Source organism: Anabas testudineus, chromosome 22 (genome assembly GCF_900324465.2).
Source record: "Anabas testudineus chromosome 22, fAnaTes1.2, whole genome shotgun sequence".
In the NCBI taxonomy this organism is placed as follows: Eukaryota; Metazoa; Chordata; class Actinopteri; order Anabantiformes; family Anabantidae; genus Anabas; species Anabas testudineus.
Window position 1 is genome coordinate 20,493,006 of NC_046630.1, and position 22,140 is coordinate 20,515,145.

The window sequence follows — 22,140 nt, forward strand, 5'->3', positions numbered from 1 at the left end:
TGGGTCTGGATACTAATACTGGATATTGTAATGCATCTATACCTGTTCCATACTCACTATTAAGACGCATAGGAGATATAGGAATTTGCTATACTGAAAGGCCAGTAGAGCATTTCATCTGATCATATTCATCTTTATTCTAAACATATTAATTTTAATTAACAAGTGTACTCCAGGCGTTTTTCACTGTTCTGCACACAAATATGAAAACACTCTGTTCTCTCAGCACATGCCAAAACAGGCACGACAGGCAAACTGTTTTCAGGCTCCCTTTGAATGGAATAATTTAGCACTATATTTTGGGGGGATTATTACAAAATCAACCTATTTTCTTTTTTAAAGTCAAGCTGCTTTTCCATCTAATGTTAATTTTTATAGGGTATGATTTTCGTATTTGATTTAATTTTATTCAGTTTCTTTTGGTCTCATTCTGTGTATGTTTTTATGTGAACCACTTAAATGTATGTTAAAATGCAGTGACTTGTATTGAGATTATGCATCTCCAAGGGTTTATTCTGTAAAAATATATTGATTCAGTTAGTAAAATAGGCATAACAAAAAGTTGATATAGCTTTAATTAGAATTGGTTTGATCTGTTTTTCTAAAATGCCCATGACCAAGGCCCTTGCAAAGACCCCGAACAGATCTAGTGGATTTGACTGGTGTCTGTGAGAAAGTGGCTGTGACAGGTAGGTGTGAAATAATTTATAGTGTGTAAAGAGTAATAGGGAGTAAAAAGAGACAGGAATTAATCTTATGATCCACTGATGACTGATGACTGTTATTTAGAATCTTGGAAGATGTCAAATGTTTGTGATGGTAAAGGGCTCATTGTTCTGCATCTTGTTGTCTATTTAGTACATTATTGTAAAATACTAAGTGTATCAAAAAGTTTGGTATAGCTTTAGTTATTATGGTGGTCGTGATTATAGAACTTTTGTTTGGATGTACTGTAAGTAATCAAAGTATATACTTATCTGTAGTAATAATGGCTTTTATTAGTGACATACGGTACATACACACGACAAAGTGTTAGATCCACTAGAAGACACATCCGAGTCAGAATCTTTACTGTCAGTTTATAGAAGCACAACAAAATTTTGTGCAGTCCTATTCAGTGCAAAGGACACAATGTAGTGGGTGGCACGGTGGTGTAGTGGTTAGCACTTGCCTCACAGCAAGAAGGACCGTGGTTTAAATCCATGGGTCGGCAGGGTGCCTTTCTGTGTGGAGTTTGCATGCTGTCCCCGTGTCTATGTGCGTTCTCTCAGAGTACTTTGGCTTCCTCCCACCTCCAAAGGTAACACAATGTAACAAACTATAAAAAAAAAAAAAACTGTCAGATGTAAAAAAACATTCTTCCTATGTACAGAAATCATAATGAGATTTTGTGATAAATAGGTCCATGTATGAAGTTCAATTCTTTATTTCTGTGTAATATTGATATTGAGTAAATACTGCCACTAAAACACTGCATAAAAAGGCAGTACTCAGTATTCATATTACACATAAATAATCAATTGCACTTCATACACAGAACTAAATAGACCGGTATATACATATATCTATTTATGTACATGTACATTGTATACATTGTATATATTTTGGCTTTAATTGTCTGTATCTCAATGAATGTTGTAGCTGGTTTTACTAATACTTAGCGGTTTAGTGGAGTGATTCCAAACTCTTTGAAGCATTTGGCTCCAAAGGGGCCACTTAATAAATCTGCACCACAATGAGATGATGCATGTGAGAGAAGAGAAAACAAATATGTGCTTATTATTTGCAAATAATACGAAATGGAACCCCAGATAGAGAAAAATTTGTTGTAAGGGGCACTGGTTTAATTTTACTCTACCCTTCTTCCACACTTTCAAAACCTTCTTCTGAAAAAATAAAACAGCTATAGATCATATCAAATAGATCTAAGCTAGAGATACAGTTCATACAGATAAGTACAGATAGAAATTTCACCTACATTAGCTTCTCCATTGGCTCCCTGTCATATCCATAATGGAATTTAAAACCCTTCTCCTCACATACAGTGCCCTTCTGCAATGTCACAACATTTATTCCCATCCAGAGTTGCATTCAGTTTTCGCCAAGTTCTTGTATTGATGATGAGAGAGTCAGGCCGCTGCATAAAGTCTTCTCCAGCACATCTCAAAGATTCTCAATGGGGTTAAGATCTTACTCTGTGGTGGCCAATCCACAAGGGAAAAGGATGTGTCATGCTCCCTGAACCGCTCTTTCACATTTTGAGCCTGATGAATCCTGACATTGTCATCTTGAAATATGCCAGTGACATATGGGAATAAAAAATCTATTGATTGAATAACTCCTCCCCTCTCCCCCTATCCATCCAAATGCCACAATTGCATGTCATTAACTTTGCGACTTCTCTTTCCACTCTCCCCAACCGGCCTAAGCAGATGGCCACCCACCCTGAGCCCAGTTCTGCTGGAGGTTTCTTCCATTAAAGGGAGCTTTCCCTCTCCACTGTCACCTAGTGCTTGTTCAAGTGAGATTGCTGGGGCTTTTATATAATTTATAATTCTGTATAGTTATATTTTTTAAAGTTATACTGTAAAGTGACTTGAGATTTGGCACAATATAAATAAAATGCAATTTAACTGAATAAGCAGTTTAATAAGTACACTGAAATAAAATTACTAAGTACATTAACATTGTACATAAGTGGAATAAGTATGACAGATTCAGGTAGGGCGAATTTCTGCATTTGTGTTCTCTAAATATTGGCCCAAAATAAACATATCTCATAAAAATGCAAACACCTCGATCAATAAGTAATTAAACTTATATAAAATGGTATGGAAATGTATTTTAATGGGTATTATGGACAATAACATGTTGAGTAGTCCCAAAAAGATCAAAACATATAGGGATCAGATGTAATAACTGTTAGTGCTCCAGTTAATGAATTCTGCTTCACTCCATCCTTATAACTTTAATCAGTGTTGCCTCGCAAGGATGATCCTACCGCTACTTCACTTACATTTTACAATTCTAAGCACTAAATTATAACCATCCATTCATGATTCAATTTACTTTTGTTCACGACTTAACATATGTTTTATTTAAAACACAAATAGTAGCACAACATCAAAATAATCATTCTGTGGTACATAAGCAACTGGGCCAATCAAGAAAATGCCTGATCACTATGAAGTGTTTGGTCAAAGTTAAATAATATTGCTTGTAAACGCCACTGCTGCAACAATTCCTCACAGTAAATACAGAGATGAGAAAATGCTAAATTAAATTCTGGTTTAAGACAGATACTTATGGATGTTTGTCATAAAAATACATGGAATCTGCTGTAGGATAGTGTGGAAAATAAATAAAAATTGTCTAAAAACTACACTAGGCTTTAAGGCAGTATGTTGGTAAGATAGGCTCAAGAGTGTCAGAGGTGAAACTAATCTTAACAGTAGTTTGCTTCCTAATTTAAGACTGTGTCATGCTAAGAGAAGAACATTACAACTAAGCAAAATCACATGATATCAAACAGTTACAATCATACTTCAAGAAAAATATATCACTTTATTTGAACATGTTTTATTGGCACCACTCAAATTTAAAGGTGTTATTTGCTTTATTGGGATGCAGAACATCAAAATTAAAGCATTTGCCATTTTCTTATCAGTTAACTTTAAAATATCAAGATATAAGCAATAATTTTCTTACTGGTAGAAGTACTTTTTCCCCCTTTATGATGAGAAAAAGTGATGTTGGCTCAAACAGACAAAGAAAAAAGAAGCAACTCTGCCCTACTCAAGATGCTGCAAACCTGAAAGGGATGTTACTTCTTTAAAATATGTTGTGTATAAATAAGTCTGAGAGTGGAGGTCTCAACGGGAGAGAGAGCTGAGAGGACTCCTTAGAGGAAGTAAGGTGTGGTTGTTCGGGGAGGTATGACGCGCTCCGAGTCAGGGACGGCACGGAACAGCTTGGGCTCTCGTCTGTTGACGTCCTTAAAGACCATAATGGATGCGATGTTTCCGCAGCGGTAGCAGTAGTTTGGCGCTGACCACACGGTCACAAGCTTCTCGTCAAACATGAACTTGTAGCCTTCATGGACAAGCTGATGTGCACGGCAGATGAGCTTCAGGTTGTTAATGTGGACAAACTGAAACACAAAAATGTGAGCAGTACTTTCATATTCAAAAGTGTGAAGATTTTTTTTTTTTTTGTTTGTGGACACCACAGCATACCTCATTAGTGACCTTGGAGCCAAAGAGCCAACCAGCCCCTCGAGGACTGATAGCCCAGGTGTCCACATCCTCTGGGTCTGACCACACAAGATCACAGAAGGCTCCCTTGTGAGGAATCTCCTGGTTGCGTTCAATGGTGCGGATCTGGTCCAAAGTCTTGATGTCAGGTGAAAGGCCACCATGGACACACAGAATCTGCTCATCTATCAGCTTAGACGTTGAACAGACATACAAAAAGATGGTTTTAAAAAATTTCATGAAGTTGTGAAAATGCTAAAGAAAACATAATCCAAAATCTTGATCTGACACTGAGGTCTGACAGCTTTGGAGACACAGCAAACAGTGAACAATCTGCGTAAATCTGTCCCTATCTATCCACAAGATTTGGTAGTTTAAACTAGTATCCAGACTAATGCTGTATTTACTACTCTGCACTGTATATGCGGTTCATGGGTTTAAGGAAAAAAAGGACAGGACAGTTACTACAGGTAATAAATGCTAAAATGAAAACCTGCAAAGTCGTGTTCTCCGACCCATTTTCTTCAGTTTCTTTTATAACACTGACCAATTTGAGCACAGAATGCGCTGCTGCACACAACTGTACACATGGCAAAGGGAATGAGGAAGGAAGTGACATGTTTCTGCTGCTGGCTAAAGACTGAAATCATAACCTTCTTTCCGGAAAAGAAAACTATGACTGATGGCTTCTATAACCAATGACTGTCATTTCTCACACAGGATTTTAACAAAACAATATTGATTATTTTTTGTGTGTTAGGCTGATGTATACTCAAAACTACTTACGATACGATATGATGTCTAATCATATTGTAACTATGAAAGCTATACAGGAGAGCTAAAACAGGCTGAGCTAGTTTCAAGTTTTGACAGCATTCTAAAATGAACTGAAACCAATGGGCCCCCAGAAGGTTTGAAAAACCTGTCAGTAATGTAAAGACTTGATAGGATCATTGAACAAAACCATTCACATAAAGGCCTTTATAATATGGAAATTATTCCACTGAAAGAGAACCTTACATATCGTAATCATCTAAAGTACATCAAACATTATGTTACACTAATAATAAACGATAAAATGTAATAATGTAACCATCATGAAAGAAGCATGAATGAACTTACAGCTGCCACAGTCAGCATGTCAAACACTTTTGTACAGTACCGCCAGGCATTTGCATTTCCGTATTTTGTTTGGCACTCATCTAAAAGTAAGCAAACACACATGGCAACATGTTTTGATTAGCGTGTGAAACAAAGGTCCTCTGCATACATGAGTAATAACAGTGACCAGTGCTTTACCCACCATAAAAGCCGTACACCTGAGTTATTTGCCTGCTTTCGTGGTTTCCACGAAGAAGTGTGATACGATCCGGCCACTTTGCCTTTAAAGCCAGCAGGTGTGTGAATGTCTCCAAACTATAATATCCTCTGTCTACAAAATCCCCCTAAAGAAAGGAAAAAAATACAATCAGAGATGTCTCGAAATAGGAGCCTATTGAAAACACTGCTCAGTCCTCACTTACCATAAAAACATAATTTGTGTCTGGAACTTGGCCTCCAGTTCTGAAGAGCTCGCAGAGATCATAAAACTAGACAGAAACAGTAGACTTTGTTAATTCCATTGGTCACTATTATCTATTAAACTCTTATCCTTGTGGTGTTTAATACAAATGTGAACAACATATTTGCTTAAGCTGACTAAAGCCCTTTTCAGACACGAGATTTACATTTACATTTAGTCATTTAGCAGTAGCTTTTATCCAAAGCGACTTACAAGTGAGGAACAAGGCAAGCAAACAAAATGTAAGTCAAGGAGAAAAAACATCAAAGCAAAGTGCTATCACCACATTTAGACATGAAGCTGACATATTTAAGCGCTGCCAGATTAATTGAAAGGAGTGTACAACTGGGCTTAAAAAGGAATGAGATGGCTTATTAATTTACCGGTATTCATAATTACATTTTAACATTCATAAGTATAGTAACCAATACAGGAGTTAGAACAAAGAAATCAGTTGGTCCTACCTGACCATGAATATCTCCGCAGACAGTAACTGGAGTGGAGACTGGCTGAACATTTGATTCTTCCAACAGCAAGTCACAAACATAGTCACACAATCTCTGAAAAAGTAAATCATTTTAATGGTTAGTGGTCACAGTCATCCTTTTACAACCCAGTGTCAGTACAGCACAATGCTCCATGTACCAATCACCTATTTTAATTCATGGCAATATAGGACAGAATGGGAGCCTATCAACCTTCAGTCTTAAGAAACATGCAGATTCCAGATGGTAGGGAGATTCTCGATACTTAAACGACTTTATGTTTTGGTTGAATAGGAGAAAGGGGCCCAACCTCCAAGGTTTCAACTCTTAATTAGGCTAAAGATCAGCACCCACACAGCTCTGAAGGTAATTAGTTTAGGATCTAGGTTACAGTTAGAAAGTACTTTGACGTTACTCATTTTAAAACAATACTACATTAATGGGATACAAACAAACTGCAATCACTGCTCATTTGTTACTGTAGTGTAGACAAAAAGGCTAAATCGAATATTATGGAAATCCAAGTATCGTTGACTGTTGTTGTAAGCAGACACGGCCAGCTCGAAGAGATGGATGGATTAATGAACACATAAAGCTGGTTCGTAGCCCTTTGGTAACATTAGTAGAGTCTGGTTCCAGCATTGAACTGTGCTGCAGTATCATGGTATCATTCTCCTCAACCAATATTTGAATTCAAATCCACTTCACATATGAGCTAACGTTTGCTATGATTCCCACCAATAGAAACACCGAGTTAGCGGTATCTGTTAGCTCATAGCAATAAGTTTAGCAACCATTTTAGTTTCCTCTTTGACTAAGACATTTCTGTTTTTTACGTCGATTTATTTATAACCGTAGTAAAGATGTGCTACCCCTCAGCAATAACTAGTAGCTAGCTGCATTATCGTTACTAGTCACGCTTGCTGAGCAAAATTCGTAGTCAGTTAACATTAGCTAGCCTCTACTGACTAACAAACCTCGTTCTATGTTAACCTCAGCGAATTAAACTCACCTTTAGATCATTTTCCGGGAGATATTTGCAGTGTCTTGCTATTTCAACGTACCTATCGAGGTCTAAAGGCGCCATTATCACGACGCTTAAACCAAAAGATTACCAAAGTAGTTAGCCGGCTAGCAAGTTCCTTTTCTATAGCCCCTCACCTTTTCAACTTGAATCGCCGGGATCAAGTTACTTCAGCAATGAGAATAACATCCTGTAAAAATCTTTCACAATAAAAAATGTTTACCAGTGAGACACTCTCTTTCTACGAAGGAACAGTAAAAGAAATCGATAAGTCTTGTAAGATCGTTCACAAGTTTATATCACCATGATGATAATTTGGAAAATGGTCTCAAAATATCAGTAGCTGAGTTTACATTTTTTATTTTGAAAGGAATAATCAAGAGCCAATCCTGAACCTTCAGCTAACTTGACGCTCTCTGTAATGGCGTGTATGTGCAACAGTGCCCCCATCTGATCAAACCTCCACAGTGTTTATTTAATTGTACATATTCCACTGGAACTGTGTTCTCTATTTGTTTGAATATTTACTTTGTTGCTTTGTTCATCAATTCCTGCAATTTATTGAACAATAGTGAAATATGTACCAACAGCCGTTGACCTGCAGCAGCCCCTCTGTAAATGCTACACCTGCATCACCTACACAGCCTCACCCCTCAGTGTCTCCTTCCCCCCCTGCCCCTCACACCTTTCTCCATCAAAGAAGAACCCTAACCCTAACCCTAACCCTTTGAAGAGACTGTTTACACCGCATAGTCGCGACTCTGTAGACGATGCTGGAAGCATGGCCCTCCACTGGACTCCAGCATCCAGATACTGAATACTATACACTAACTCAGACAACTAAATGTCAACATATTAGACAAATCATTAAGGTGCGATTGTTTTATTTTGTTTGGACATTGATTGGAAAAGTTATAGGAGACAATTGAGAGTTGATGTAGCAGTACGTAGTATGTATTTTTGTAATAATTTGGAGAACCATGTGTCCTGTTGCTTCAACCCATTTGACAGTGACTAATGTGATAAACACTGAGTACGGAGTAATGGCCAAGTGTAATTTCTGTTGGAGTTCACAAACAAGTGTTCAGCATAAATCATGTGTGCAACTTGTTTACATGTAACTGGTGTCAACTAACCTGTCATCAAGCTCCAACGCGACCCTGTTATTAGACAGTGCTGTTTAGTTCCGTCTGTGTAGTTTCCAAACTCAGACATCCAACTGTTGGCAAACAAAGCAGAGCATGATTTATTGTTTCTGTTATCCAATACAAATCTATCAGCTGATGAACTCAGTGTGATCAGCAGATGGCTCTCTGGTTGAAGAGTAAATGGAGTTTGACAGTATTGTGGGTGGAGAACCATGAAATCTTCACCTGGGCAGCAAATGTGGCTAAATAAAATAAAACTGGCTTATATTCTTATTTTCACCTGTGAACCTGCTGCAACACACAGCACCTTTATGGCTGTACTTAAATGTGTTTCTGTTATTTGAAGACAACTATTTGTGTACATAAGAAAAACATTAACAATTGGTCAAATGTAAATCTAAAAGTCCTAATATGATGTAACTCAGTGTTTATGATGATCTTTAGCACCAACCATAGAATCACAGAATCAATAAAGAATCGGTATTCTGCTTCTTTCCAGACCTTTTTCTTTAACTTCAGCTCTGGAAAGAGAAGGAATGTCATCCACAACCTTCAAGAAACAGTCTCCTCTTGACACTGGAGGTGCTGACTCTGTAGTTGTGTCTCTGTCTCGGTCTGCAGCCTTTATCCTCTGCTCACCCAGAATGTCTCCAAGTGAGATGCGATCCCTACTTAGTGGTACGTTAAAGGCAGCGGACACCTAACTGCAAGTTAAGAACCAGCTTCCTCTGGCAGTTTGGACTTCATGTGTTTGCCGGGTCTCTTGCCTCTACTCCATCTGAAGTGCCATGTGTCAGCTCCACCTTTCACAGCTGCTGTTTTTGTGTCACACCTAGTAAGTGACTGAGATCTTTGCATCTTATTATAATTCATTAGTACAAAAGTTTGCCATAATTTTACATCCTTTAAAACTTTTCTGTGGTGTGCAGCTCCAAAGGTTCCAATTTTATTGCTACTAACTAAAGGGGCAGTTTGAGAAGAGAAGACATGAAATGACTGTTGATAATTTTTCAAAGTAACTTGTCAGAAATTATGTTTTTGAAGTGGGTCTCTCCATGAATTACACTTCACAACTGAACAGATTGGTGTGGAAACCTTATTTATAAGACTCATAAGGATCAATTCTGAACCAGATTTGTACATTCAAGTTCAATAGTGCTTAAAAAGTTTGTTTTCTTGGTGCAGCACTTATTATTACACACTTATTATTTTTGTAGTCAAATTTAGAGCTTGTACTAAAGAATTTGTAGTGTTACTTTAACTTTATTTCAAAACAAATATTCAGTACTAAAGTTAAAGTGCAAGTGAGCCAAAATATACACACCAACAAGAGGTATCACCTCAACCTCAGGTAGTATGTACATGCTCTAAGTACAAATGTACAAGTACTGCACTAAGAAGACTAAGTAGTGAATTTGATGCTGTTGAAAACGTGACTGTACAGGTCTAGACAAGATTTGTTCCACAAACCTTCTTATGTGTACGAATAGAGGTCAAATATATCACTGATCTACCAACTCAGTGAAAAGAGAAATGCCACAGCTGATAACTGACGTGATTTGAACCATTTTATGTTCTGACAAATGGTTCATTCATAGTAAAAACATCTGTATTTATTAGTTGATCTTATTTCTCATAAAAATAAGAATCTACACATGCAAAAAAAAAAAATACTAGGAAATAAAGCTTCCAAAAGCAGTGGAATAAAAAGTGCAATGTTTCCCTGTGAACTGTAGTGGAGTAAAAGTGACTGGAAACACTTCAATCACTGTCTGTTTGCAGTGAAAAGGGTTAAACGATGTGCGTAGAGTAGTTGAGCGCTGGGAACTCCTCAAAGTGCTGTCATTCATTCCACTGCACAGCGTCTTCCCCAGTGGCTGCACTCAGCATCTGGAAGAGAAGACGATGCAGGCTGTCGTGCTTTGCAGCAGCATCTTGCCTTTCCAGCTTTTCCTCTGCGTCCACTCTCTGCCGTTACATGACCGGAGGACCAAGCACCTGCAGGTGGGTCAGAACAGAACTTATGAACACCGTTAAAAGAGGAAAAAGGTGTTCGGGGGTGTTTGGCAGAAGTGAAGGAGGTCATTTAGAAGAATTCCTGGCTAGAATCAGCTGAGCATTTATGACATTCTTCTTTAAACTTGTACTGTAAAACATTAACCAGTTAAAAATCATCTGACTGATGTGTTGTTACAATATGTAATACAATGTTACATACGTCTGCTCGCTGCAAGTTTGTGATGGTTGACCTATCCACAGGTCACATTAGCTAACAGGAAATATCTGGAAGCTGAGATCATTATTAACTCTGAAACACTCAGCTCTCCTGTAATTGCAGAGAGTTTTCTGTTTATGTGTGGATTAGTATGAATGTACTGGATTTTAGAGATTTGATTAAATCTAACATTACTAACATTACATTAACTTTACTGTCGTACGTTCCTCTTACATTAACTTTACTGGTTGACTGAAAATTAAACTTGTCAGCCTACTATACTGTACACTGACAGGTTATATTAAGTTTCAATCTAGCTGAAACCTGATGAATGTCAGGTCTCCTTTCTGGACTGGAAACAGTGCAAGTGAGGGAGGCACATTATGCAGGCAGAGGCAAGTCATCTGGCAACTGGTGGAGGTTCAAACTGAGCTTGTCTGCTGACTCAGGGGAAAAAGGAGAAAACAACAGATAGCTACTTAGAAGAAGAAAGAGGCTCATACACGGGGCAAGCAGACACTAAGGAGTGAGCGCCCCGCTGACGCTGTTGTTTGTACTGTAACTGTTACAGCTGCATCAAACTTGTGGACAAATGAATCTTCCTAACGTGAAGCCGTGAGAGACAGTGAATGATTTCTGTTCACTGTGAATTTGTTTATTTAGATTTTATGTAGATTTCTTTAGGGACCACTAAAGTTTTCCATTTACAAATGTGAGCAATCACAACACTTATCTTCTTTTTTTTTATGTTTCTTGTTTTTTTGTTCCTGATGCATGTCCTCTGATTGTAGTAAGAGAAACCATGAAGTTCCTCCCATCCAGCTGAATGTACTGGTATTTTGGGCTTTAATACCCTCCACTTTCACACAAACAACCAAATGTCAGCAGCAATAAACCCAAACATCTGTGTCATCAGTGTTCACTTGAACTCTCCCGGTGCAAGATTGGTGGTGCTGAACCAGATGGTGTAGTCTGTACACATCAGTTGCAGGCAGTGGAGGCTCAAGCCCCTGTCCTATTACCAAGTTAGTTAAGGTGCCCCATTAATATTAAATAATTCACTGGGGCTTTAGCCTCTGTTTTTTTACTATTACTGCTACATCACCACATTTTCTACATCAAATACTCAGTGAGCTTATGGTAGGATCAGATTTTGATCAGTCTGTCAAAACAAAAACACAAATAAAATGCTAAGTAGGTTAATTATTTGAGAACTAGCTCCATAAACCTGACAACTCATCAAGACAGTGGGTGGAAAACCATAAAATAATTAAGGCTTCTACACGTTTGTATTAGTCAGAAATAGAACCAACCACATCCCTTCAGTGATATCTATCAAATAATAGCACACAAAACAGAATAAACACACATTTCACTCAATTGTGTTAGAAGTTCTTTACATTTATTGATAGTCCTTCATCTAAACTGCTCTGTACTGATGTCTCTTTTTTAAGTTTGGGCCCATGTCCATTAGAAAGTATCTGCACGTCCCTGATCAGTTGCTACTTTGACCTCACCAATATAAAGCATCTAATAATGCAAAATAACAATATCATGCCTCTCAAAGATCTTGTGCATTTCCCTTTGATACTTTAGTAAAGCCTGGATTTTTGCAGTACAGCGTGATGATAAATGACAAGCATTTCCTGCACCACTGTCAGGAATAGCTCTCTCAAGTGGTAAACTCAGAGATGGAACTTGTTAATGAAAGATGTTTACAGCGGAGGATCAGTCTATGGTCTCTATTCATACTAATCTTCTTTATATTGCAAACATTCACTCCACTTGGCAAAATCAACCTGTGTTTGCCTGCCTGCAGATATCTGGGACATTTTTTAGTTAAATATTTATCCTTGCAGATCCTTTTCTCTACTGTGCACATCATTTCTCTCTCTACTTTTTTTTTAACTAAGAAAGGATGTCTGTGGAAGTACAGTCTTATCACACCTGTAGCGTGGTGGTTCAGGAAATCAAACCAGATTCTTCCCACTTTCATTTTCCCAGTTTTGTGTATTACTGTTATTGCAAGTCGTGAAGTTAGTCAGACCCAGTAGTGACAGATCAGCATCCTTGAAAACCCTTCATAACACACTCCCTGTGTAATAGTGTAGACAACCTGATGTCATTCCTTAGCAGGGAATTTCCAGACATCTGCTTACAGAATGCGATGGAGCGTTTGAATCATAGATCTGTGTGTGGCGCACATTTCTTTTCATGTTGTGTGCATGTACATACATGTATGCACATGTTGCATCGACGAGGTACAATGACGACTCCCCAGTGTAACAGCTTAGATGAAACAACAGCACTTCATGTAGAGACCAACCTGTTTTGTAAAACAGATTCAGTGCTTAATTTGGTTTTGAAGCTGGAGCACATCAATTAGGGCGAGACACGGCAACCACAGTGTCCTGTGGTGACATGTCAGCCCCTTGTTCAGGATTCCCCTAGCGAACACAAAGCTTTGTCAATCGTCAGCTATTTTACCTAATCACGCTGTAATCCTCTGACATTAGGGTGCTTTCGAAGCTTTGTTTTTCAATCATGGAGGACAGTTAATCAATAAATTTGACAGTTTAATTACACTCTCCATTCTGTATACGGGACATTCTCAAGTGACTGAGTTTAAGTTTAAGCTGGTCTTAAATCAATATAACCCTGTTTTTTTTTTGTTTTGTTTTTTTTTTGTCAATAAAACAGACAGCATGTTTGCTTTCACTGAGTGAATGCAGGACCTCCCTATTATGGATTCATGTATCATGTATTCATAAAGCAAGTTTCTTTTGACAGGCACATTATTACAATAACATAAACTCTAAAACTAGGTGGTCTGACTATCAGATGAAAATAGTACACAGATGTTTTCTAAAAATAGGGAATGACTTGAGGTAATAAGCTTAAATGAATGAGTATTAGTTTCCGTTGTAGCCACAAACCAAGGAGCTTCCAAGGCTCAGGTTTTAAATCCAAGAGATATTTTGTACCAAACTTTGTCAGATTTTTATCCTTCACCATCCACAGTTCATAAAATTGTGAAAGATTTAGAAGTGTGTAAATGTCAATGGCAGAAACTACAGTTGAATGGACGTGAATTTAAACCTGCAGGGAGCATTGCGTGAGAACATTAGATCATGTTACGGTGGAATCTGGGGTACTTTGGAAAACCAATGTTATTTAATGCAGTCCACTATTTCATCCAGAAATACAACCAGAAACTCTGTCATGCTAGCAGGAAGCCATACATCGGTTTTGTGCAGAAACACATCAACAAGTTTTCTGTGACTGAGCTCATGTCAGATGGTGAATAATGAATAATATGGGGTGCATCAGCTCCCATGGCATAGATGTCTTGATATGTGTAGAGGATACCATCAATGCTGCGTAAGCTGGGCTTTTAGAGACGCATATACTGCCATCAAGACACAAGTTAGTGGATATTTCAGGACAAGGTTGGGTGTCATTTTCTGTGTAGTCTGCAGTCTTCTCTTGAAAATATATGCACAATGCATCAGAATCATGAGCCACTGATTTTCTTTTAATAGAACAGCAATGGGCAAATGTTCCACTTTCAAAACTGCAACATAATCAGTTTCCAAGTGATTCAGCAACACATATTAGAGCTTAACAAAGCTCTGTGTCTGTATGATTGCTGTGTCTGTGTTTACAGGGATGGCCTCACGACAACAATCACGTTGGTGCAAAGAAGCGGAGCCGACACGAACAAGACACATTAAATGAAAAGCACCATTTGGAGTCTGTACTTGTATCCAAAAATGACACCGACTTTTGGAAGCGTCCTCGCTGTGGAGTCCCAGACTATCCCACCTTAATGCAGAGCGACCTGGATCAGAACAAACAGCAGCGCAGGAAGCGATTTGCTCTGTTTGGGGGCCGCTGGGAAAAGACTGACCTCACTTACCAGTAAGAAACACAAATGTTCTGTTTGGAAGTACATAGGTTTATTCAATACACTCAACATTGCTGACTGTTTGGTTGTTTGTTTTTGGTTTAACAATCATTGAGAAAAGTTCTTGATTCATTTCATTTTAAACGATTCTGAAATAAGCTGCATACTCAAGATTAACCTGTGAAATCAAGAATGGCTGTATATGATAGGATTATATATATAAAAAAGTCTGACTTCAGATGTGGAATTGTGTGTAATGCACAAATACTCAAACATTATTTTACTCTGTTGACCACTGATTCTACAAGTCTGACTTTGCTGTTCATAGACAGGCCCTCTTTGGGATTTGGCTGAAGGTTTTTTCTGAGAGTACTTAACTTTAGTGTATTGTGGCTTCAGTGTGTTGTGGACCTCTGAAACCCGGGTTAGAGGTGGGTGGAGAAGGCAAACTAATGGTTACTTACAGGAAAATGTGTTTATGTTCTAGCTTCGCACGAATGCTTGTGGTGTGGATGGTTTGTAGATTTAATTTGTCAAAGAAGGAGACATGCACTGTTGCAGCCACCTCGTAAATTGTGGAATTATACTGCAAATAAAAGTTACTTTGCTTAGTTATTATAATAGTTTGTTAATTATTTGTTGAACAGGATGGTCGGCAGTACAAAATCAGAGTTCAAAGTCTTTGCTATTGCCATGAAACTTTAAATGGACAGACATATAACTCTAAAACAGTGTTGCCCCTCATCTGCATGTTTATGGACATGCTCGTCATGCTGTTTGTATTATGTCATTAGTGTTTCTGTTGTCTTGCTTCTCCCCGTGACCAACATTACATACTGCAACACTTTCCTCCTTGAACAACTGACAAAACCAACAAACTGTGTCAGGTCCAGAATAATTGAATAAGAATAATTGAAGATCACCCGAGTGCAGTGAATGTGTTTAAAGGATTTTAATATGAAGACAACTGGAAGTTTCAGTTACTAAAGTTAGTGATTTAATATTGTAAAAAGAACTTCCAAGGGCTGTGAATTCATTTTAAATGCACTCTAACAGGTCTATTTGGGATCTGTTTTCACTGCACTGGTCCAGAGGAAGTCACCGGACTGGTCACAGTACAGGCAGTGGGTACATTCTGACCAGCGTTCTGGTTCAGGTGCTGCTCAAAGCAGTGAATGTACGAGACCAGAGTCATCTTACTTGTTCTGTTACAGCTTAGTATGACAACTCCAGTGCACGACTACAGAGACTCAGATAAACAGTTCAAACTGTTCACCCTTTGTGAACTAGGCGAAACTAGGCAGGCAGGGGCAGAGCAGATTGCAGGGTGCTTAATCAGGTGGTGTTTGGAAGAGTAATCCAAGCAAACGGCAGGATGGGCAGACAAAAGGCAAAGTTCAAAATCAGAAGGGCGAAAAACAAAGATAGAAACCCAGGTAATAAATCGTGGAAGGCTACAGCCTGGAAGGCACTACAGACAATCAGTTAGACAGCGAGAAGAAGAAGGCCGCTATGCCTGCTTCTGTGTTCTTTCTTAGGAATTATATTACAACAGCTGAAGCAGCTAATCTAAGTAAAATAACTAAAAGTCGTTTTAGTTAAAAGGATAAATCTGGAATCATTTGAAGTGCACCCACTCAGTGTCTTACAGCACTTACACCTAAATGTATGCATTTCATCTAGAAATAGAATTTCGCTTCCAGTTCAGCTAATTACTCATGAGCTCATCCTTATTTATACATTCTAAATATTTTACAATGCTGATAATCTAACATGGTTTAAAGATATACAATTAACTTTTCATGAATGCCTTCTAATACAGCACGTTGCTGCGTGTGTGTGTGTGTGTGTCCAACAGGATTGTGCGTTTCCCTTGGCAAATGAGCGAGAGCAAAGTGCGCGGTGTCTTGCAGGAGGCATTAGGTGTTTGGAGCGCGGTGACACCGCTGAGGTTCAGAGAGGTCGTCAATGAAAAAGCTGACATCATTATTGACTTCAACAGGTAGGACATGGTCTCCTGTAAACAACACAACAAACCGAGATCCAGCAGAGTTTAAACAATCTAAAATCTAAATCTAAGAATGAAAGATAGATCAAACTTAGAAATAAAAAAGGTTTAAGTTGAACAATGAGACTCATTAATCAAGTGACTTGTTTTTTAGAAAAGTACAGTTTCAAATAGATTCTCCTGCTACCATCATGAGTCGTATCATCAATAAAGATGAGTTTCAGAAGCCGTTTAAACCCAAGTCATGATGCTATTACAGCTGCACATCAAGTCTTCTTCAATTGGTGGATTGATACTTTCACCCCTGCTCTCTGGAGGTGGTTTGTGATGCTACTCGTTTGGGGAATGTTCTTCTATTTTGCTCTGGGACAGCAACAGTGTGAATTAATGTGAGGAGCATTTTGAAACTCAATTTAAATTCGACTTTCCTTTTTTTATTCTTCCACCTGAAAGACTCCCGACATGCTTGGTGTTATCTATTTACTTTTGTACAATAAAAGAAGTCTTTGTGTGTAGGTACTGGCATGGAGACAGTTTACCATTTGATGGTCTAGGAGGAATCCTGGCTCATGCCTTTTTCCCCCGGACTCACAGAGCAGGAGAAGTCCACTTTGACTATGATGAGCACTGGACAGTGGGCAACAATGTGGGTGAGTGTTTGTAGTAAGTGTTCAAACTCGAATTCAGCGCACTTCATTGGAGTTCCTTGATTCCTTTCACCAAAGAGTTATAAAAACCACATGTCCTTGTCTCTCTGTCCTTTGCTGTCTCGTTTAGGCACTGATCTCCTACAAGTGGCAGCTCATGAATTTGGCCATGTCCTGGGCCTGCAGCACTCCCTGGAGCCTGATGCTGTAATGTGTCCTTTCTATAGTGACTCCTACCCTCTGCAGCTGAGTGACGACGACAAGAGGGGTATTCAGTATCTGTATGGCCCTCCTCGGCATGCAGCACCAGACATGACAGACAACAATGAGATTGATAATGGCATGGTAAGACAGTAAGACCATATGCTACCTGGACTGCATTTCAATATTTCACCAGGTGTTAAAATTGTAACTTTGCACATTGCCCACAGACTAAAGTGTCCCCGCTGTGTTTGTTGTTATGCTCCAGCCGGATGCCTGCAGAACAAATTTTGATGCAGTGTCCATAATTAGGGGAGAGCTGTTCTTTTTTAAGTCTCAATATGTGTGGCGCATCCGTGATGGGAAGCTCCAAGCTGGCTACCCAGCTTTGACGTCAAGCCACTGGGAAGGCATTCCCGACCATATCGATGCTGTGTATGAAGACAAGACTGGCAACATTTGGTTCTTTCAAGGTCAGTCGTAAAAGAGTAGCTTAGATTTTCTGAAGAAAATGACAGACACAGCCACAACGTGGAAGCCATGCTACCAAAAAGTGGGTTAATGGCAGCATCTCTCTTCTGCTTTATTCCATTTTCCTCCTGTGACAGGCGACAGCTACTGGGTGTTTGATGCTGAGAGGAAGATAACAGGGCCGGACTCAGTGCAACAGCTGGGCTTTCCTGTGAGAGACATTCAAGCAGCTTTAAAGTGGGAGGAGCACCACACAGAGAAAGTCTACCTCTTCAAGTCATCATCATACTGGATCTTCAATCCACAGAGGAATCAAGTTGATGATGCTCGTCCTCGAAGCATGCATGAATGGGGAGGAGTGCCAAGCCGTATAGATGCAGCCTTTCAGGACATACATGGTGAGAAGTGGGACCATGAAAAGTTTCCAATGAGTTTTCTCTGCCTTTGTCTTTGTGATAAAATGTGTGATTGTCTTGACCTGAAAATCCACAGTTGTCTCTCACTCTCTGACAGGCTATGCCAATTTCCTGAGTGGTGTGCACTACTGGAAGTTTGACCCTGTAGCATTAAAGGTGATGGAAGGCTTCCCCCGCAGCATTGGCATGGATTTCTTTGGCTGCTCTGCCTTCTAAATAGGCTCATACACATTCACACACATGTATCTGCAAATCGTCTGGAGAGCAGGGACTTGATTACCCTTACAGACATATACTTATGATACACAGATCAATTATATGCAAGATCGTTCATTTGAAGATAAAAACAAACTCTTGCCAAAGTCATTGTCAGCTTCAATCATCCTCCCCAAAGGTGCTGGTCAGTGGCAACTGTACTTGCTTGAAGATCTTGAAGACCTTTTCCCTGTCATCTGAAGAGCCGGTGTGTCATCAACAAGCCAGTTTGAGGGCTAGTTGGAGTCAGCGCTTAATTTCAAATCAGGTCATGTTTTGACATTGGAAGAACCGGCTTTTGGAGACTCCAGTCTTTGCTGGTTTAGAACCAAGAACCACTTACATCAGGGACTGAGTTTTGGATTATTGTAATCAACATGACACCTAAAGGTGACACAAGAATTCTATCTTGTCTCAGCAGCACTTAGGATTGCAAATTATATTTCCTGGATATGACAAACCGTGCACCTGTCATGTGGAAAAACACCAGTGGGAATATGGTTTTGTTAGCATGTGTGCTTGTGTGTGTGTTTCCCATACAGTGTATATTCATGTACTGACCACTGTTGGGCAAGTCCAATGAAAACCTGCCCAGCAGGAAAATGACTTACTTATTACATATCACTTATTGGAAAGGTAATTATATTACTTTACTAATTACTCAACACAAAATGGAATTAGTTACTCAGCACAGCACCGGTCACAGGTGTGGTTAGATCTCCACAGCCTCCATACTCACTTCTCACATCTTTTCACCTTCTGTATTTAATATTTAGAAACAGAAATCAATACCTCGAGCAGCCAGCTAGAAACTAGGAGCTTATGTTGTGTTTACACAGAACGCATTTCAGCAGCATTTTTTAAGCATCAACCATGTGTAAATACAGCAATTGCGTACTGGGCTCTCAGTACTTATATTCTTTGTTAACTAAAAAATGTAATTACACACTTTTCTGTAAAATATTGCTGGGGAATGAATTATTACACAACACATCTCAAAACTAATGTCTACTAAGACTTCACTAAACGTCCTAATTATTTTTCCTGGTTCAATTTTGTGTCAAATTCCAAAAACAAAACAAAACTGAGCACAATATATGAATGAAAATAATGCACGTTTTTCAGTGGTTTCAACTCAACCAACACCTACTCGCTTTCCGCTCTAGTGTGTTTTGGGCCTAAAGCACAGTTCAAATCAAATAATAAAGCTAATAACAACAGTTAATTTAGAAAAGAGTAAGAGCACAAAATGATGTAAAAACATTATTTTAGTGCAATGGTGATTACCAGGCCTCATGCTCTGATGATCCTGTGTTCTGATCTTTTAGCATAAATTATTGTTCTAAGCTAAAGAATAATATCTGAAAGAATGCAATTAAGCATCGTCAATGACCTGGACAGACAGTTGATCATTAATTATACAAGTATTACAACCCTGGCTGCATCCCACTATCTCCCTGAGCTCTCTCCAAGCATTCTCTTTCCCTTTGTGATCTCAGTGCCAGGAGTTATACGTGGAAGTAACTGTTTACAGTATCAAACTTACAAATATACTGAAATAAAATACTTACTTAAATACTAAAATACTTGCCTGACGTAGCTTTTCCATGAAAAATTCAACCTCCTAGTTAGAGATTGTCAAAATTCCATCATCATTTCTCTCCTTTATTCATTCAGTGTCTTTATAAAGTGCCATGTCACTTGTAGGGTTCAGATCAACTTTAACCCACTTCTAAGAAACAGAATCATTTTTACAGTAGCAATCTTTGATGGGTTTTCAAACTGAACTATGCCAAGTGTAAAATCAATTAGTATTATTAAAAACACACTTTGTGATGTATGGAGTTTAATATATAGCATGGGCTATACACAGCAGCAATGTCAAGCTGCAAACGCTGCTATTGCTTCTTCTCCCCTGAAAATGATTAAGCTACTGTAACTTTACACAGTTTTCTTGCCTTATATTTAATATTAAATAACCAGCTCTAAAGCCCTGAAAGTGACATTAAACTGACGTCTCTACAGTTATTCAGTATCAACATGGTCCAAGGGATAGCATCAGAGATTCATGTTTCCCACAAATACACAAAAACACAATTACAATTTCACACAGGCACTAGTTTCACCCTTGGTATACCATGCCATTATATTGCACATATACCGAGACATTTTGTAAAGGACATTGACATTGCATACTGAAGAGCATTTTAATCTAACCCTGCTCTGACTGCTTTGCCTTGATTGTCTTAGTTTTGACTCATTAGCTTCCTGTGCTTGCACACCCACTCTGCACTTCAAAACATAGAGGTCACAGCCTGGAGTACTCTGTGTATTCAGCCTTCTCACACAGCTGCAGGCACCTCGACCACCAACGCTTTCATCTTTGCAGAGCTGCAGCCAAAACATTTTTAGCTGATTTTTAGCTTTTTTAGCTGATGCAGGACAGAATAATAATAACTGATCAAAGTCTTCCAATCTAGTATTAACAGTGAAGATAGATAAATAGTCAGTCATGACAGTCACCAAAACGGTCGTATAGATTTAGCTTTTTTGTGCTGTAGGTGATTAGTTCATGTCCTAAATGAGAGATGACAATGATATTCATTGACTGTCGGTTTTGAAAAACAATTTTGGGTTAGTCAAGTTGATTTCTCTAAACTCAGAGCAGACTTTTGATGTGAAGCTGTGTGCTACATCTACATTTCAGTTCTGAGGGCAGGTCAAACCAGTACCTCATACAAAGCCTAAATACCACTAGTTGTTTTTACTATTCATTGTTCTCATTTGTTTGGTTTTTTTATAGAGCCATACAATGGTACTCATTATCTTTGTTTCAGTTCACAAACATTTTACTTGGCTGGGTATATAGTGTGGTGTGATATAATGTGAGGGTTTCACTGTGGTTTGTTTCAATAATGCACTTATTAAGTGTGCTACTCTTTCTAATCAGTGCAGGACACTGATGATTGCATTGACTATATTATTTTTCTACAGTTTGATTATGAAACTAACCTCCACGTGAATACATCTATAAAGTTTTTGTTTGCAATAAAACCATAAATAAAAACATTTCAACAATTTTTACTGTTTCTGCGTATCATATATTTCGTGCTGACACTTTTACTTGGAGCACGTTGCAGACTTCACGGTGCATCTCACCAGGTTGGTGCAGGACATGAAAAGAAAGCTACTGTTGAGGTCAACATCTTTCTAACAGTAACATATGTAACAGTAACAATAAGTTATTTGTTTTATTCTGTTTTGTCATCAAAGATTTAAAGGTTACACAAAACAATAGTTGTCAAGTTGTAGCTCAAAATTAGCAGTTAGCCGAACCGGCCTGGAGGGTGTGTAGGTATATGCAACTCTGGGTTTAGATTTTAAATCTTACTGCACTGTGTTGATGACACTTACATCCCTTTTTTTATAAATCCTTCACTACTCACCCATTTGCATTGAGGACACTATAAACAAGCCATCTGCACTCTCCCAGGAAGACTGACTACAATGTGGAACCAGTTGTGCCACATCTTTTCATGTTGCCTACAA

At 38.6% G+C, this 22,140-nt stretch overlaps 2 protein-coding genes across 2 annotated transcripts; one reads left to right on the top strand and one right to left on the bottom strand.

The window, feature by feature from the left end:
* Positions 1 to 2,822: 2,822 nt before the first annotated feature.
* Positions 2,823 to 7,468, bottom strand: ppp6c (protein phosphatase 6, catalytic subunit). Its single transcript, XM_026340313.1, has 7 exons — positions 7,312 to 7,468; positions 6,279 to 6,374; positions 5,777 to 5,842; positions 5,557 to 5,698; positions 5,376 to 5,455; positions 4,236 to 4,445; positions 2,823 to 4,150 (listed from the first exon to the last, which is right to left on the bottom strand). The coding sequence occupies exons 1-7, from the start codon at positions 7,384 to 7,386 to the stop codon at positions 3,902 to 3,904; spliced, it is 918 nt and encodes a 305-aa protein (XP_026196098.1). The 5' UTR covers positions 7,387 to 7,468; the 3' UTR covers positions 2,823 to 3,901.
* Positions 7,469 to 10,376: 2,908 nt separating this feature from the next.
* Positions 10,377 to 21,646, top strand: LOC113147799 (stromelysin-3-like). Its single transcript, XM_026339029.1, has 8 exons — positions 10,377 to 10,475; positions 14,354 to 14,607; positions 16,452 to 16,595; positions 17,118 to 17,251; positions 17,379 to 17,593; positions 17,718 to 17,922; positions 18,058 to 18,318; positions 18,434 to 21,646. The coding sequence occupies exons 1-8, from the start codon at positions 10,377 to 10,379 to the stop codon at positions 18,550 to 18,552; spliced, it is 1,431 nt and encodes a 476-aa protein (XP_026194814.1). The 3' UTR covers positions 18,553 to 21,646.
* Positions 21,647 to 22,140: the final 494 nt, after the last annotated feature.

Bases quoted from the DNA above. Each gene is read 5' to 3' on its own strand.
- ppp6c (XM_026340313.1), bottom strand. From the start codon at position 7,386: ATGGCGCCTTTAGACCTCGATAGGTACGTTGAAATAGCAAGACACTGC. The intron at 5,843-6,278 runs GTAGGACCAACT...GTTTCTGTCTAG, and splicing joins GCGGAGATATTCATGGTCAG to TTTTATGATCTCTGCGAGCT. The intron at 4,446-5,375 runs GTAAGTTCATTC...TCAACGTCTAAG, and splicing joins ACATGCTGACTGTGGCAGCT to CTGATAGATGAGCAGATTCT.
- LOC113147799 (XM_026339029.1), top strand. From the start codon at position 10,377: ATGCAGGCTGTCGTGCTTTGCAGCAGCATCTTGCCTTTCCAGCTTTTC. The intron at 14,608-16,451 runs GTAAGAAACACA...TGTGTCCAACAG, and splicing joins AAGACTGACCTCACTTACCA to GATTGTGCGTTTCCCTTGGC. The intron at 17,594-17,717 runs GTAAGACAGTAA...GTTATGCTCCAG, and splicing joins ATGAGATTGATAATGGCATG to CCGGATGCCTGCAGAACAAA.